The sequence below is a fragment of the Egretta garzetta genome, unplaced genomic scaffold, assembly GCF_000687185.1.
Source record: "Egretta garzetta isolate BGI_Z169 unplaced genomic scaffold, ASM68718v1 scaffold718, whole genome shotgun sequence".
Taxonomy (NCBI): domain Eukaryota; kingdom Metazoa; phylum Chordata; class Aves; order Pelecaniformes; family Ardeidae; genus Egretta; species Egretta garzetta.
Window position 1 is genome coordinate 84,888 of NW_009260538.1, and position 15,886 is coordinate 100,773.

Consider the following 15,886-nt stretch of genomic DNA (forward strand, 5'->3'; position numbering starts at 1 on the left):
GACCTTGCACTTGGCCTTGTTGAACCTCATGAGGTTCACACAGGCCCACCTCTCCAGCCTGTCCAGGTCTCTCTGGATGACATCCCGTCCTTCTGGTGTGTCAACCGCACCACTCAGCTTGGTGTCACCCGCAAACTTGCTGAGGGTGCACTCGATCTCGCTGTCTAAGTCATTGATGAAAACGTTAAACAGCACCGGTCCCAGTACGGACCCCTGAGGGACACCACTCATCACTGGTCTCCATCCGGACATTGAGCCATTGACCACTATCCTCTGGATGCGACCATCCAGCCAGTTCCTTATCCACTGAGCAGTCCACCCATCAAATCCATAGCTCTCCAATTTCGAGAGAAGGATGTTGTGGGGGACCATGTCAAAGGCTTTGCAGAAGTCCAGATAGATGACATCCATTGGTTTTCCTTTGTCCACTGTTGTTGTCACACCATCATAGAAAGTCACTAGGTTCATCAGGCAGGGAAGGAAGAGCAAATGTGCATCAAGTCGGGAGCTGCCGACTTAAATAATACAAGTCACCACAACAGTGTTGCAAAATCATTCTTGGAATTTTAATTCTGACAAGGAAGTCTCCCCGCACATACCGGGAATGAAGAACCTAGTTTCAAACACTAGCCATGCCTAGGACTTACCAATGGCCCTAGAAAACAATTCTGTACCAGATACTAATAAACCTCAGCTTTGCTTGTTTGAAGTGAAGTGTATGAGGTAAAAACATCAAGATGTCATTTTATATGTATTTGTAGGAAATGAAGCATAATTGGCTGCCAGTACTCTAGATCTTCCATGTTTCTGCCATATGTTTTAACACATATCCTAGATTTAGACGTGAAAACATCTTTGTGGAGGAAGGAAAGATTGTAAAAGTAAAAAACCCCTCTGTGTTTAACACAGAAAAGTAAACTTCATGTAAGGAATATGTAATAGAAGCTGCAGTTCTAATTTTCAGGACTGATCTTCACCTGACTCATAATTAACAGGAAAATATTTAGAATCATCAATAATAAAGCATAGAAAAAAACCATCTGTCATCATATTTGCCAGCTAGAAGATAAGGCATAATACACCACTAGAAGTCAAATACAGTGGGTAAGGTTAGGGACTGGAGCACCCCACCTACTGCAGAGCCCGGACAATTCCTAACATGGACAGGTAACTGCATGAACCAGAAATGGGGACTTGGAAAAGGAAAGCATAGCACAGATCACTTCAAAAATGTCTCAATTCCAGATATTGTCCTTTGTTTTGTGAGACTCTGTGAAGAAAATGAAGGTATGAGCTCCAAGTCAGCAATTAGAACCATGAAACACCAAGTACAAAGTGTGGGTGTAGAATTGCTTCCATTTAAGGTGGTGACAGCTCAATGAAGCTCTGAAAATGATTGGAAGAAAAAAAGGATCTGAAATGAAACAACTCATAAGGGGATCATGAAATAGCCTTTAGTCTGCTCTTATTTTTCTTAAGAAGGCAAGGACATAAAAAAGCAGAACGAACAGAAGTGAACCTCAGCATAAGGAGGCAACCGAACTATAACAAGGATCCTACTCCCCTCTGATCAAAAGCACAAAAGATCTCATTTGCACAGCTTTGCATTTTGTTCGCTGTCAGGAACAGTGAACCTAACAGTACCACATATCCCGAATCAGCTATTACCTGTGATCCAGCTGTGGGAAAAGTTACACCTTCTTCTTTTAAAGATTTAATAGTTGCAGCTATTAAGCTACACTGCGGGTCTTTCTGAAATTCTTCTGACCACTCCACCATTAGGGTTTTTAGCTTTTCACATACTTTTGGATGAGCCTAGAAGACAAAATTGCATAGAAAGGGATGCTTGTACACTAAAATGAACAGAAACAGTTGTTCCTTCTCAGTTAAACTTTGTTACCAAAACCATTCTGCTATAAATATCCTTAATAATTGTCTTGATTAAAAAATTTTGAAAGCAGAGCCCAGAATATATGGTCTTTTGTACAATCACTCTGCTATTACAGATAGCATGCTTAGCTTCTGGAGCACCATCCTTTCATTGGAAAGGTGCCGTAGCTGTTTCCAACACCATTACCCCAGTGCAGCAACAGACTGCAGGTAGCTCAGATTTCCCCGATTCTACCAAACAACTGGTAATTTTAAAATCAGAGCTTCTTCAACCCTTACAGCAATCCTCTGAGGCTAATTCTCTTGTACAGCCAAAGCTCAGATCTTACAGGCAGCTCACTTACCTATACTGCCGTTATTTTAGTGAAGCCAATTTTAGATGGTTAAAGAAAAAGACTGACAAACTTTTTGACTTTTCAAGTGTTAGCCATGTTTCCACCTCAATAGTTTTGGGGAAAGTCAGGCTACCTACCACACTTACCCCAACTTTTCTGCACCTCTATGTTAGTTACCCTCCATTTAACTTCAATTTCCTCCTCATTACTTCTAATTTGCATTGTTATTCCCCTCCCAACCACATAAGTTGGTCGAATATAAGATACTGCCTTTTCCTACAAGACCTTTTATGGCCTCTGCCATCTTCTCCTCAGATGCCAGAACACATTTCTTCCTGTTGACTTCTCAGATAGTAGGATCTCACAAAAACATGATCTTTGTACCATCTCGGTATATACCTATGCCTCCTTGACTCAGATTCTCTCAGAAAAAGGAATTATGCGTTACGTATAGTGCCACCCAGCTCATGGGACAGTTTATACTATCAGCTCCTGAATTAAGAACTGAGATGCAGGGACACAGTCTGGTAAAAGAAGGTATTTCCCTGCGGTGGGGGCAAACCAAGATCAAGTCTGTGCTCTGCCTGCAATTCCCCTGGCTCCCACATTCTTCTCTAGCTTCTTGCATGAAAGAGCCTCTATAGCTTCCCTTCCTCCACCCTCATCCACAGGATTTACAGCTACTCTAAATCCACATAGAACCACTCATTTCATTCAACACTGAAAATTTTATGAGCTAACGACCTCACCCAAAGTGATAATCCACCTTCAGAAAAGCAGGTCAGAGTCATGTATTACTCTACCGTACGGCTAAAGAATACCCTTCAGAGTGTACCTCATTCACATTAAACATCAGCTGCTATTAATCCTGTAATCATGTAATAGCCTTCAAAAATTTACTGGAGCAAAAAGAACAACTATTCAGTAGAGCAGCTAATATATGTGAAGGTCATGCCAACACTACAAGGGTAAAACATGGACCAAAGCACTTCAGACGCCATACATTTTCTGGTTTTATGGACAGTTGATGAAAAGACTGTAGTTTGAACCCAAAGCATCCAAACCAACCTCAGGATACTTGGTGAACAAGGGTTCTGAGGCTGCTGTGCTCACCTACATCTGTTTCACTCGGCTTGTCTGGATAAGAACTTGGGACTGCACAAACACAGCGCACGGACAAGATTTCTCATTTGAGTGTAGTTCAGATTGCATTGCAAGCCTGTGCCTCACATGTAAACATGTGCTGAACAGTAAAAACGCTGACAAGTTTGGGCTCAGGCATGCATTTAACTGAAAGGGGAGATGCAGCTTGATAGGCTCGGTATCAGCACAAAGACATTTGTTACAGACTTGTCTGAACTAATTTTCTTTTGGAGAAAAGGGAGAAAGTACAATTTTATCTGCCCTCTGAAGATTATTCCTCCAAGTGGGACAGAGACGTGGGTAAAACGTAAGTATTTCCCAACCACAAAATAAATTATGCTCCAGCAGACCACTCTGCAGTGGGATTAAAGGCTTGTTTTCATGTCCACAAGTGCTGTCAGACCATGCAGGTCAATGTTCTATTTCAGAATGGACCATGGCTAATGAGAACAAAGGGGAGGACTTTAAGACCTATTTTTCCATGCAAAGCGAGAAACAGAAGAGCTGTGAACTCATTTTGCTTCCCAGCAATTTTATTAGTTTCCTTAATTGCTTTGCTCCACCTCTGATGATTCCAGGCATCCCATATATTTGAAGACTAACTTCTTTTTAACCCATTAACCATTTTTGTCTTCAACTGCAGCAGTAATTAGGGGAAAGCTGTTCCTGCTTATTCAATTCATTACATCCAGATTTAGATTCCATCAGCTGCCTGACCCTAACCATTTAGGTCTTCCTTTCTTGGTTACCCCCTCATTCAGCATTCTGAGAACCTCTGGAAACTAAGTTGCCTGAAGACTTTATCCTTTTCCTTGTAAAAACATAGTTTAACGTTCTCACAATTTTCCCTTTGCACTTCAGTCCATGAATTTCATTCAAGCCAAATAAAGACTCTTCAAGAAAAGCTGCCTTCACCATTTTCAAATTAATTGAGCTTAGGAAGAGTCACAGTTTTTAATTAAAATTGCTCATCTAATTTTGTAAAAATTTGGGGTAGGTATTATCAGCCTGACACTTCTTTAATACATCATATTTTCATAGTAAAAATGAAACTACACAAATTTCAGCACACAAACAGCCAGCATTATCTGCAATTGCACCAAAACTAGAAAATGCATATTAACTACAATATTAGTTTTTCCAACTCTTTACTATGCTGAGACAAAGCAAAGAACTTGCCAAAATAATTCTCCCCAGTACTTAAAAGTTAGAAAAAATTACCTTATTTATTATACCTCGAGCTTCACTAGCAAAATCACGAGAACATACTTCTAAGTGAAAAATTTTTCCACAGTTTGATACACAGGCTCCTAAAAGCTGACAAGAGAAATACAATTTTGAAAATGTATGACAACAGTGAAAATAATCCAAAATAAAAGCATACATAAAAAGAGTTAAATTTAATCTTCTGTTCAGCATGGACCCACTGACTGACTTCTACTGAAAATATATATATAAAGGTATTAATTGATCAGTACATATTTAATAGCTGCATTACATAAAAGAATACAAAGGTCTTTGAAAATAGCAATAGTCTACTCACTGTAAGTGCTTGCAAAGCCACATGGGGAACTTTATGATTCACTCTCTTCATGATGGCTTTAAGGCAATCCTTTGCTCTGAAAAAGGAACAAAGAAACTGTTAGTGATAAATGTGACTGACACAATCTGCGGCATGAATGAGACCAGAAACTCAAGTTGGGTAAGCAAACAAATCTGGGTCTATTGAAAAAAACAAACTCTTCCCAGAGGTAGTCTGGAAAAAATATTTAACAACTTGTTTGTTCTTATATGTGTATTGGATTGGAACAGACTCCATTTTTACACTGGCATTTTGCATCAATTTCCATAAAACTGCTGACAGGCCATAAAGGGAGCAATTGCCATTAAGTTGAAGAAATGGATTTGAAATAGACAATTGAAAGAAATGTCTACATATAAAAAAGAATGAGGAGCAGTGATCATTAAATACATGGTTATTTTACTGGCTACTGTAAAGAGTCTCTACGGATTTAATTTAAAAATCGTGCTCACAGGTTGTCAGCTCTTGGATCCCATTTGGAGACACTAAGGACACAAAGATTTTATAATTTGCTTCAGCAAAACCTGAGATAAGTACAGAATAACGATTAGCACTCTAAATGCTACTCTACTGAGGAGTTCCATACTTAAAGCAAGCATTAAAGGCACACAGCAGCTACATGGGCTGAGGCATATGTAAGGCTTCATTAACACTACTATTTTGAAACCCCTAAACCCATGAAATCCCTATGTAAAGAGCTGATGCAGCATCTTTACAACTTAACATCACTTGCGGTATACTCGAGCTGCTACACAAATGCCTCCGTAAGGCTGCGTTTCTCCATGTCGGCAAGCGATCTCAGCTCAAACCACCTGTGCTCTTCGCCACTACAGCTCTGGCTCCCTGGTCACTTTACACAGGCACAGGTGACAAAAATAGCGGACCACACACCTACTGTCCCTTCCTATGGCAATGCCTTCCCTTCGTGACTGAGGCTTTAGCAGCCGAGCAGTGCCTGGATCAAGGAACTGGTCTGGCTGAGCCAGATGACTGCCAAGATCAGATTCACCAGGAATCCATCGCACAAGGGGCTAGAGGAAATATCTAACAACCCTCTTCAATGCAAATTCTCTCCCCTGTCAGTTTAAAGTCATCATGGAATTGCAACCTTGAGCAAAGCTTAAGAAAAAGCCTGTGCAGAAGTGAAACCAAAACTGTTTCAATGTTAACATAAAAAAAAAAAAGTTTGTGTCAAAGTTTTGTTTCAAAAGAGGTATGTTTCAACGCACTGCATGTAGGGTAGTGAGAAAGATTTTATGCCACTATATTAAACAAGATAATAAGCCGCATCTATATTCACATTTTGGTTTGGAGCACTAGTCCGGTTTTGAAACAAATTTTCTGATCATTCCCCCATGTTGTACGTTCAGTTCACTGGGGAGTTTTGTGCACGCAAATTAATTTAATTTTGGAAGAAACTAAGCCAGAAGCTCCTCTGCACGCACCAAACGTGCTCCAGCCTCTCAAGGAGCCACTAGAGTCAAAGCCAGCGACAGGATCTGCACGCAAATTTGCCCCAAGGCTGGTGTGGGTATTAAATTTAGGAGAAGAGATTAAACCTGTTCTGAAGGGGAAAAAAGCCCCAAACATGGTGAGCTACAAACTGGATGGGTGCAGTGGCTTCAGTACCAACCACTCTGGTTTACTACTCCAGCCCTATCATGCTGAGTTACTTGGTGATGCAGGGAAGCATGGTTTTAGTTCTAATATTGAGTAAGTTTGGTCATAGTTAATACACAAACAAGCCAACAAATCAACATATTGGTTGTTAAGCTATGTATTTATTTAAGGGTAGGCAACAATATTTATTATTTTCAGAAGGTGGCTCTTATTGAAGGGCAGGAGGGAAGAAAACTACACAAAATTGAAGGAAAATATGTGAGCAGTAGTGGCATTTAAAACTCAGAATCTAGGATTTTATTGTACATACAAAAAGATATATTGAGATTTAATTATGTATTTTATATATATAGTTATATATTTTGCATGTGTAATTACAATTTTTTTTTTTTTTTTTTTTTTTTTTTTTTTTTTACACAATCTCCCTCCCCTAAAACAAGTAGATTTAAAACAGCCCCCTCCACAAAAGTATTTTGGCACTAAAAAAAAAAAAAAATAAAAATAAGATTTTTAAGAAAGGACTTAAAGAACATTCTACGCTTTTTTTCTTAAGGACTAAGGATTCCTGGATCAAATAGATTTGGTATTTATTCCCTGTGGGAGGTAATTAATACAAAGAGAACTTTCTCAGTGTAGTAATCTTAAACATTACTTATAACTCATAAAAATTCTACGATCACTTAAGAATTCAGCCTATGCACTAATGCAGGTTTACTTCAAAATTTAAAACATCTTATCATTCAAAAAGGTTACCTTAAAATCCAGCAAATACTTTTGGTCGTTACAGGGTCACTGAACTACCACTTATGTTTCAGTATTACCACTCAGGCTAAACTGAGTCAAACTGATCTGTGTTTTGGTCCCCATTTTTTCCTCCTTTTCTCCTCCATCAGTCCCATTCTTCCTAATGAATAAACACAGGCAAATTTCTCATCATAAATAGCTAACTGCCCTAGCTAGATAATTTTCTGCAAAAAAAATAGTTCACTTTTTCCTACTGGCACAGTTGCATCTCAAAATTTAAGCATGATCATTAAATATGAATAACTTGGTCTACTGTGCAAAACTCCATAAAAATTGGAATGCACTCAGCATATACAAATTGCTCTACTAGAAATCCTGTTGGAACATTTCTTTCAAAGAATTTTAAAGCCAACTACATGTATTTGTAGAGCTTGCAGAAGTGTCAGATTGGTAGCACTTCTTGCATAGCTGACTACACTGAGCATTTTGAGAAGTCTTCTCTCTGAAACAGCGTTCTTCACATGAACATGAAATTACATGTTGTAATGCTGCGATACAGCTTACCCATTTGGAGTACTTCCAACTTTGTCACATATATCCATAATAAGACCCCAGTCTTCACTGGTGTTATATTCATTTGTAGCCTTTTCTATAAAGAAAAACAAGATTCATTAAGTATAATACCCAATTAAGTGCAGATTCTAGTCACCAAACACTGTCTCAGTCATACCAGAAAAAGAGACTCCACATACAAAATACTGACAGGCAGTGTCTTCTACAGATAAGCGCTAATTCTTGCTATCTTATAAAGTGGCGTGTACAGTTTTCAGCACTGGACTAACAGATGTGATAAGTAATTAAAGATCTGAACGCAGAAATAACTCTTGAAGTGTAATGTTGTAAATGATGAAAAAGAAACTGCTTCTGTACAGTTTGTTTAGTTACTCCAGGTTTACGTCATAGCCCTAGCTTAGAGCTTGCTCAAGGTCTTCTAACATTTGCATGACATTAAATATTTCACATAGATGTTCCAAGAAAAAAAAAAAAACACGACTCTTTAGGAGTCTAAAGGAAAGCCATCTCCTCATTCAACACACTTGTTAAAATATTTTTTCCTGCTAGATTTTTCAGGAAAACTAAATGCCACAGCAAGTGTTGAGAAAAATAAATGTCATGGAAAGATTAATAAGGAACACAGAGGGAGGCACCAAAACCCAGACTGCTCCATCGAAAGAATATATCCCAAATTAATATTTGCACCATATCATTCTATATATTAACTGGTAAAGCTTAATGTTATTTATTTGTGCTTTCCATTTAAGTTATTAGAGCCATTTCATTTCCATCACATGTAAATATTACAGTTCTATTAAAATAGCTTATAAACAGAAAATTAAATATTTTATAAACAGAAAATTAAATATTTTATACATTGCATTTGCTGCCTTAGGATTTAATTTTAACCTGCCAATTTAATATTTTAATTAAATTCAAAGGTAAGTGCTTTCAGGTTTTTATTTCATGTATTAATCCTGTCAGAATGCACTTCATAATCATGGCAATACCATAATCAGTACTTTTGCAGAATTTTACTTTGGTAAGAGAAGCCACTAAATCCCTTTGGGAACGAGTATTTTAAAGACTATTTAGTAGATTAAAGCAGAACACGATGGTCACTCACTGTTAATGTAATGGTGTTCTGTGATAGCAGCTGTTCCAGAATTACACGGTTTGCTGACAGCAATACTACCGCAGGATAAACCCAATTTCATGTGTGCAATTAAGCATCCTTTCTGATAATCAGCTTCACTACTTCGTTTTGCAGTTAAAAGTTGCAACAATACTCAGGCTAGCTCAGCAGAATGGCTTCCACAAAGAAAACGCAACCAGAGCAGTCAACAGTGCCCCTAAAAACCCTTTTGTTACAGATGTAAAAGCAGACCAAGGAGGAGGAATGGAAATCTGCAATTTTGACCACAGGTTATCTTCACAAGCTTGGACTATTTAAGGGAAGCAAAAACTGTGCAGAAAGCATGTTCCCACAGTCCAAACCTTCTTAAAAACTGACCCAAAGAGAACATAATTGGTAAATTTTCTTTTAAGTGCGTCAATATTTTTAGGATGCTAACACGAAATTCATTGCTTGTTCCTGAAAATAAACAAGTGCCTGCGATTTTAAGCACTTTAACACACAATCTATTAAAAAAACATCAACAGAAACCCAAACCAAAACAACCCCCATATGCACATTTCCTGGATACGTGAACCCTAAGTACCCAACAATCACAAAAACCCAGCATCACGCAGTGCCTGGTGCACACAACTTCAGCCTGGTGTTTCCTATGACATTCCGCCAACTAAAACTGCTTTTTAAAATCATCGCCTTGCACGTCTCCAGCCCCAGCGGCGTGAATCCTCCCATCAAAACTTGTCAGTCAAATTAATCCATCGCATCAGATGACAGCAGCCATCAACTGTTGTGCATATAAAGCCAGCCCTATAATGACAAATAGCACCGACGTCCATAAGCCAGACTGTGCACATTAGTTAATCCTGGCGTCACCCTGATCTGAAACTTGTCTCCCCTTGGAAATTCCTGGAATATTTTAGAGATGCCTCTTTCCCCAAGTCCCCCTCTTCCACGAGCAGAGAGGGAGCAGCTGACAGTAAACAGTAAGGAATGGTGGTAGGTCAATAAAAAGGCATGGAAGCCAAGAAAAATTGAGGTCATGTTTCACACCCGAGTCTTCAGAACCACATGCAGCCACAAAGAGCGGTGACCACCGCTGCACTGGGGCTCTTCCAGGTCTCAGCAATGCCCACTGACTCAGGAGGACACAAGCTCAGCTGAGACACTGGTGGGCTTGGCAGTGTTAGGTTAATGGTTGGACTTGATGATCTTCAAGGTCTTTTCCAATCTAAATTAAACCACTACTTCAACACAGGTGGGCACAACTAGTGAAGCGAGCCTGAAGACGGGTGTTGTCCTACAGGTGAGCTTTGTTTGTCATTTCACACGCTCCAAAACCCCAAACCCAGACCTCCAAACTTTTTTTTTCTTCTCCTTTTAAAATGAGAACCAAGTCAAATCAGGTAATTTACTTTTGGAGAAGTGATGTAAAAAACTGTAACTGCATCCCCAAAGTACATATAAGATGCTTTGAGAGGACACACCTATCTGATTCACTGGTAAAAAGCACTCTCTTTAAAATATCACAGCAAAGAAACAAACTGAAATAGTTACTTGGGAAAAAATACATAGGAAATTTAAAATTACTTTGATTGTTTACAAGCCAGTCAAATGCAAGCCTGTAAACTGACCCTGCAGTGTAAACACTGTGAAACCAAGCACCTCACTTTGTACATGCTGTCATGTGGATTAAAAAAGAAAAAAAAAATCCCCTAAAAAAGTGCCAGATAAGGAACAGGGTAAAACAAGTGCAGCGGTGCAGCTCCATGTTGCTCCAGCCCCATCAGCCTGCCGGAATGCATCAACAGCTCGCCTCCCTTTGTGGTGGTTGTCACATAGACATGGGTATCGCTCTTGTCCTCTACAACAGACCCAAAAGTGCATGCCAGAGGATATATTGAAGTTTTCCCAGACACTTGCAGGAAATCACCATCAGCTTTGCCTGCCATGACGGAAGATGCCCCATGCTATCCTCATCAGCTCTTCCACTCTCAAGGGGAAGGCTTAGCATTTGCCAGGCTTCACTGAGAAGTTTTCAACTCCACACCTTCTACACCCCGAAGAACAGTGTAGCTACCATAACACCTAGTGCTACTTACTCACAGCTCCCGTGCTCTTCCTCCTCTCCCCCAGCCAGCACGTTCATACACGGAGGCGTATCAAATGCGAACTCCCTCCTCTTGTATCTACGCAGCCCGTTCCAGGAGCAGACGCGGTCCTGGTGAGAATATGAAGGCTGCCCTGCGGCAAACTCCTGCAACTTTTGAGGTTTTCTTCCCTGCCAGCATGACAAATTTAACAGCATCTGTTTTTTTGCTTAACACGAGCTCCAGCTGAAGAATAATCTTGAAGGAGAATGACTTCACAGATGCTGAGACATGGACTTTGATCAGAAGAAACAGATGTGGGAGGATGCATTTTCCAAGATTTTTTAAGTTCCAAGAGAACGTAAGCTTTAAAAAAAAAAAAATGCTATGTCTTATACCCTGTATTCCTCCAATTAATGAAGGAACACTACACTTGAGCTTACTTTTATAGAAATAACGATAAAAGCAAAATATACTTCTTTTTATTGCTCCTTGGTATATTTTTAAAAACCCACAAAGAATTCGAAAACCACAATTAATCATTTTTAACTGGATCAGTTCCCTGATCTGATTTGCCATGCAGCTGCACAAAAAACTATGCCAACACAAGAGAGGAGATAGCACTAAAATGAGCAGCTGGGAAGGGGATGGGAACTGTTTACTGATATTACTGCCAAAAGAAGAAATGCTTGGCAAGCCCCTGCCTTAAAACACTGTCACCAGCTCTTCCAGAAAAGAAGGTAATGCTTCACCGTGGCACGCTAAAGTCAAGTTTTTCAGGACCCTCCCTCTACCACAACATCCAAAAGGACGGCTGCATCTGAAAGGAAAGCTGAACGTCAGCCTTTCCAGCTTAACTGCACTAGTTCTTTTCCCCTTTTTCACAAGAAAGGGATGGGTAACACACATAAATAACACCAAAAGACGGGGAAAAAAAAAATACTACGAGGACTGCAACTGGGCAACACACGGCAACCCTCAAAAGCATCCCTGTTTACACCTTTTCGAATGTCAAATCCTCAGTCTTTAAAGATCCCGGCACATCTGTATTCATAATTAAGCGTGCTACTGCACGTTCACTCTGGCAGGCCAGAGCTCGCAGCCTCCGGCCCTTGCAGCTTTCGTGCAGCGCCTCTCGCGAGGCCTGCCGCGGTCTCAGGGATGCACAGCCAGCACCGGGATCCCTCGGGTTGGCAAATATGGAAGGCTCACGCCCCGTTTCTCATACACCACCGAGAGCTCTCAGATATGTCTAGGATCTATCTATACTCACAGTGGCAAGAAGTAAGGAAAACAGCACAAGCAACTGGGGGAATCCTAAAATGCCTCTATGAAGATGACATGGAAGAAAAGAAAGGGAATTGCAGGAACCTCACAGCCCCCAGAATTCCCCAAGCATGATACAGGCACTCCAAAACTTCTGCGAAGAACTCCGCCGAGGTAACCAACACGACACTTTGATTCCTACCAAAAGTATATCACGCTGTTACACACCACAAATCTCTCACTGACCGCTTCGGCTGGAAATCTATATCCCATTTAACATATGGCATTAGCATTTGACACAGCAAAATGATCAATCCTGGCCTTGCAACAGCTCTACCTCTATGCTGCCTAGCACGCAAGACATGCAAATTTGCAAAATATTTTGTTATTTCAGTCCTGAATTCCCTGGAGCCAAGCTCGCCAACAGTACCAAATTACATGTCAGTTTAAAAAAACTAAATATACTAAAACCTAGCATTTTTTCCACCTGTGTCAATTTTTATGCTAGAAACAGAAAGAAAACAAGCACTTAAGCACTGATTTAGCATGAAGAACTTTTCAATTCAATATGGCATTTGCTAGAGACTGTCATCACTAAAATAAAAATTTTCTAGAGACTGATTTGCCCCCCAAAGCTGTGTGAAATAAAATCTTGCCTGCACATAAATATTTTTAGCTTTTACACAGAGCCATTCTAACTATATAAAAACAGAGTCCCTATATGAAAAGTGGAGGACAACAAGAAAACTGAGGACTACTCCAGACTGCTGTTTTTCAGAAGATAAAGCAGAACCACATGGATGAAAATCAGAAATTTAATCCCACACACCTTCATTTGTTTGCCTTGCCTTTGTATAGCAAACGTAGAAAATTCCAGCTTTGATATAATTACTGATTCTAGACACGATGACGCCACAGTCATATGACTTGCATTTCCTGTAACACTGCTTAGCCCGCTTGGTCCTCGCAGAGAAGGCAACCCTACTTGTAATGATCCCAGGTCACTGACGATACTCTAAAAAAAACTGGATCAAGTGGAATATTAAAATAACTTTTTGCAATGGAAATCCAGTTCACTGAAAAGGCTTTCTGAGACACAATTTTTGCTTTAAAAGAGAGTCTGACATTTTGTTTCATGGAGTCAGTCAGCCAATAACCTGAAGAGCAAACACCTCCATTTGTCAAATAATCTGCAAACTACAAGAAAAACATTGCAAAGACTAGGGAGGGATTAACAGAGACTTCTGCCCTAGAGCCTGGAAAGCACCAAAATTGAAGTCCCCAACAGTCACATATTATATAACAAGACATCCCTCATACAATTAAAAGCAAAAAAGTGAGGCTCTGACATATTAAAAAAATAATCACGGCAGGAATGGGGGAGCAGACCAGTAATAATCTCAAAAATTAGAAAGAAATGCCATAAAATTGCAGGTTCAGAATTTAGAAATTTTAATCCGTCAAATCAAGGTAAAGCCACGGACTGAAGAATGGAAAATATTGTCCCTACATTTCAAGAAAAAAGGAAACACCCAAGAACCCCCCCAATTAACTTGTCCTCAAACATTTGCAAGACTTTATGCCAAACATTTAAGACAGGAATTATTACAGACTGAGAAATGAAGGGGAAACGTGGCGAATTGTAACAGAAAGCAGCTACTCTGCTAGGCAAGGACATTTTACCAAAGGCTAATCTAGCACCAGTTGTCTGTTCAGATTGCAGAGAAACATTCCATAGGATGCCACGTGCAAGTTATTAGCTACAGTTCTTGGATCGCTCTACCAGTAACATAAAGTGTTCTTATGAGGGTGGGGAGTTTACTCCCTGAATGCCTCAAAAATCAGTCTTGAAATAAATATTAATATATCCTGGCTGACACTGACAGCAAGGGTAAGGGTCTTACAGGGAAGCTAGCAGAAAGTTGGAAGGTATTATCAATAAAAGGAAAGGCTAAAATGTAACGTAAGGGGAAATGTAAGCCCTTGAGGACTGGATTAGGTAGAAAAAGGTAACAGTTAATAGGACAAAATGCAAATTCACACAGTCAGAGTCAACAGAAGATTCTACTAGAAATTAAGTGCTCAGCAGTCAGAAACAGGAGGATGACGAATACGCCAAGTTCTAGCGCAAGAAGACACAGGCCACAAAGGTAAGGCAGCCACAGAAAGGCAAATCCTAGAATGAAACAAGCCAGGTAAACATTTCAGCAAGGCACAAGGAAACATGAAATGCTATCGTACAAGTTATCAGCAATCCATGATACGGTGTACAATTCTGGATGCCAGTCAAACTAGACAGAAAAACACTTCCTACTCCCTTGATCACGTCAACAACCTTATGCAAGAAGGCTAACTAAACAAAAGATGAAAGGGAGTAGGCTTGTTCTCTGTTGAAGGAGCAACTACTCAAGACATGAAGGTTATTTAAGAGGAAGGACAACGCTGGGAAAACAGCAAGTGCATATGGACTAACTATGAATAGATGTAGACAGGAAATTAAAAAGCTGCTAAAGCTCTAAAGAACTGAAGTTTTGGGGTATCCTCTCAATAAGTAAAACAGATGAAAGAAACCACACTCCTCTCAAACACGATTCCATAGGTTAATCTTGCAACACTGCAAGTATATACAGAGCAACCAAAGCAGATGCCAATGAATTAAGACTCTGCACAGCTCTGCTGAAAAGCAAGCATATGGGTTTAGAACCAGAAACAGCTGGGGCAAAGCAAAAGAGCATTTATCTATATTTTCTAAAGGTGCCCCAAGAAAACAGCAGTACTAAATGTATGGTCTGAAGAGAGAGACGGATCAACCTCATTGCTTGCTGCTAACAATAGCGGGGTCCTGTTCTTCCCATTAACCTTTGCAGGGGTGTCCTGCTCCTCTTTTTCACTGCCATTTCACAGCCTTTGCTGAGCAGATTCAAGTCATCAAACTTCCAAACTCATCAACTTCCCAGATGATCCAACTCACAAGCCAAATACTTTCTTTGGAAGATTAGTTTTCTGCCAAAGAAAGTTGAATCAGCTCAATGGTAAATAAAAAAAAAACAAAACCAAAAAACAAACAAACAAACAAAAAAAAAAAACCCCAACTGGGTGGATGGGATCATGGAAGAGGATCTCTCCTTTCCAGTAGCATCAGGCCATCAGCTGGGCTCAACTGTTTTCTTAGTTCTTTTAAATGAAAAAGAAAACAAAACGTAAAAAAAGTTAAATCCTGACAGATGCCTATTAAAAGCATGAAAAACCACTCACGTAAATACTGGAAGTACAGACCATCCACATTTGATAATTTGATATTCTGGATGGTCTAATTTACAATGGAATAACAACTTTTTAAAAAGCTCCTAACGGCAAACAGTATTTTTTCCTGGCAAGGGACTGTACGATTTAGCCTCAATAATTACAGAATTCCTATTCTGTTGCACTTGTTTAATTGTGACAAGCACAGACAGTTACACTCAGCATATACAAGGCAAAAATGAAGAAACTGCAAGTCAACAGACTGCCACTTTTAAGTACTACAGTC

The 15,886-nt window shown here is 39.7% G+C and overlaps 1 protein-coding gene across 4 annotated transcripts in view; it reads right to left on the bottom strand.

Annotated features, from left to right (window-relative positions):
* The window catches only part of STAM2 (signal transducing adaptor molecule 2), a 24,887-nt gene extending 9,744 nt beyond the window's left edge, over window positions 1-15,143 (bottom strand). Inside the window, exons 1-5 of one of the 4 annotated variants that reach the window (XM_035900157.1) lie at window positions 11,104-15,143; window positions 7,879-7,963; window positions 4,912-4,987; window positions 4,590-4,685; window positions 1,669-1,815 (exon numbers count right to left, since the gene is read on the bottom strand). In XM_035900157.1, the coding sequence (XP_035756050.1) occupies window positions 1,669-1,815; window positions 4,590-4,685; window positions 4,912-4,987; window positions 7,879-7,916 (357 nt within the window). In that variant the 5' untranslated portion in view covers window positions 7,917-7,963; window positions 11,104-15,143. Of the gene's footprint in view, window positions 1-1,668; window positions 1,816-4,589; window positions 4,686-4,911; window positions 4,988-7,878; window positions 7,964-8,044; window positions 8,213-8,995; window positions 10,370-11,103 lie in introns of those variants that run through there. The other 3 variants (XM_035900155.1, XM_009644606.2, XM_035900156.1) reach the window with 3 other exon arrangements.
* Between the last annotated feature and the right edge of the window lie 743 nt (window positions 15,144-15,886).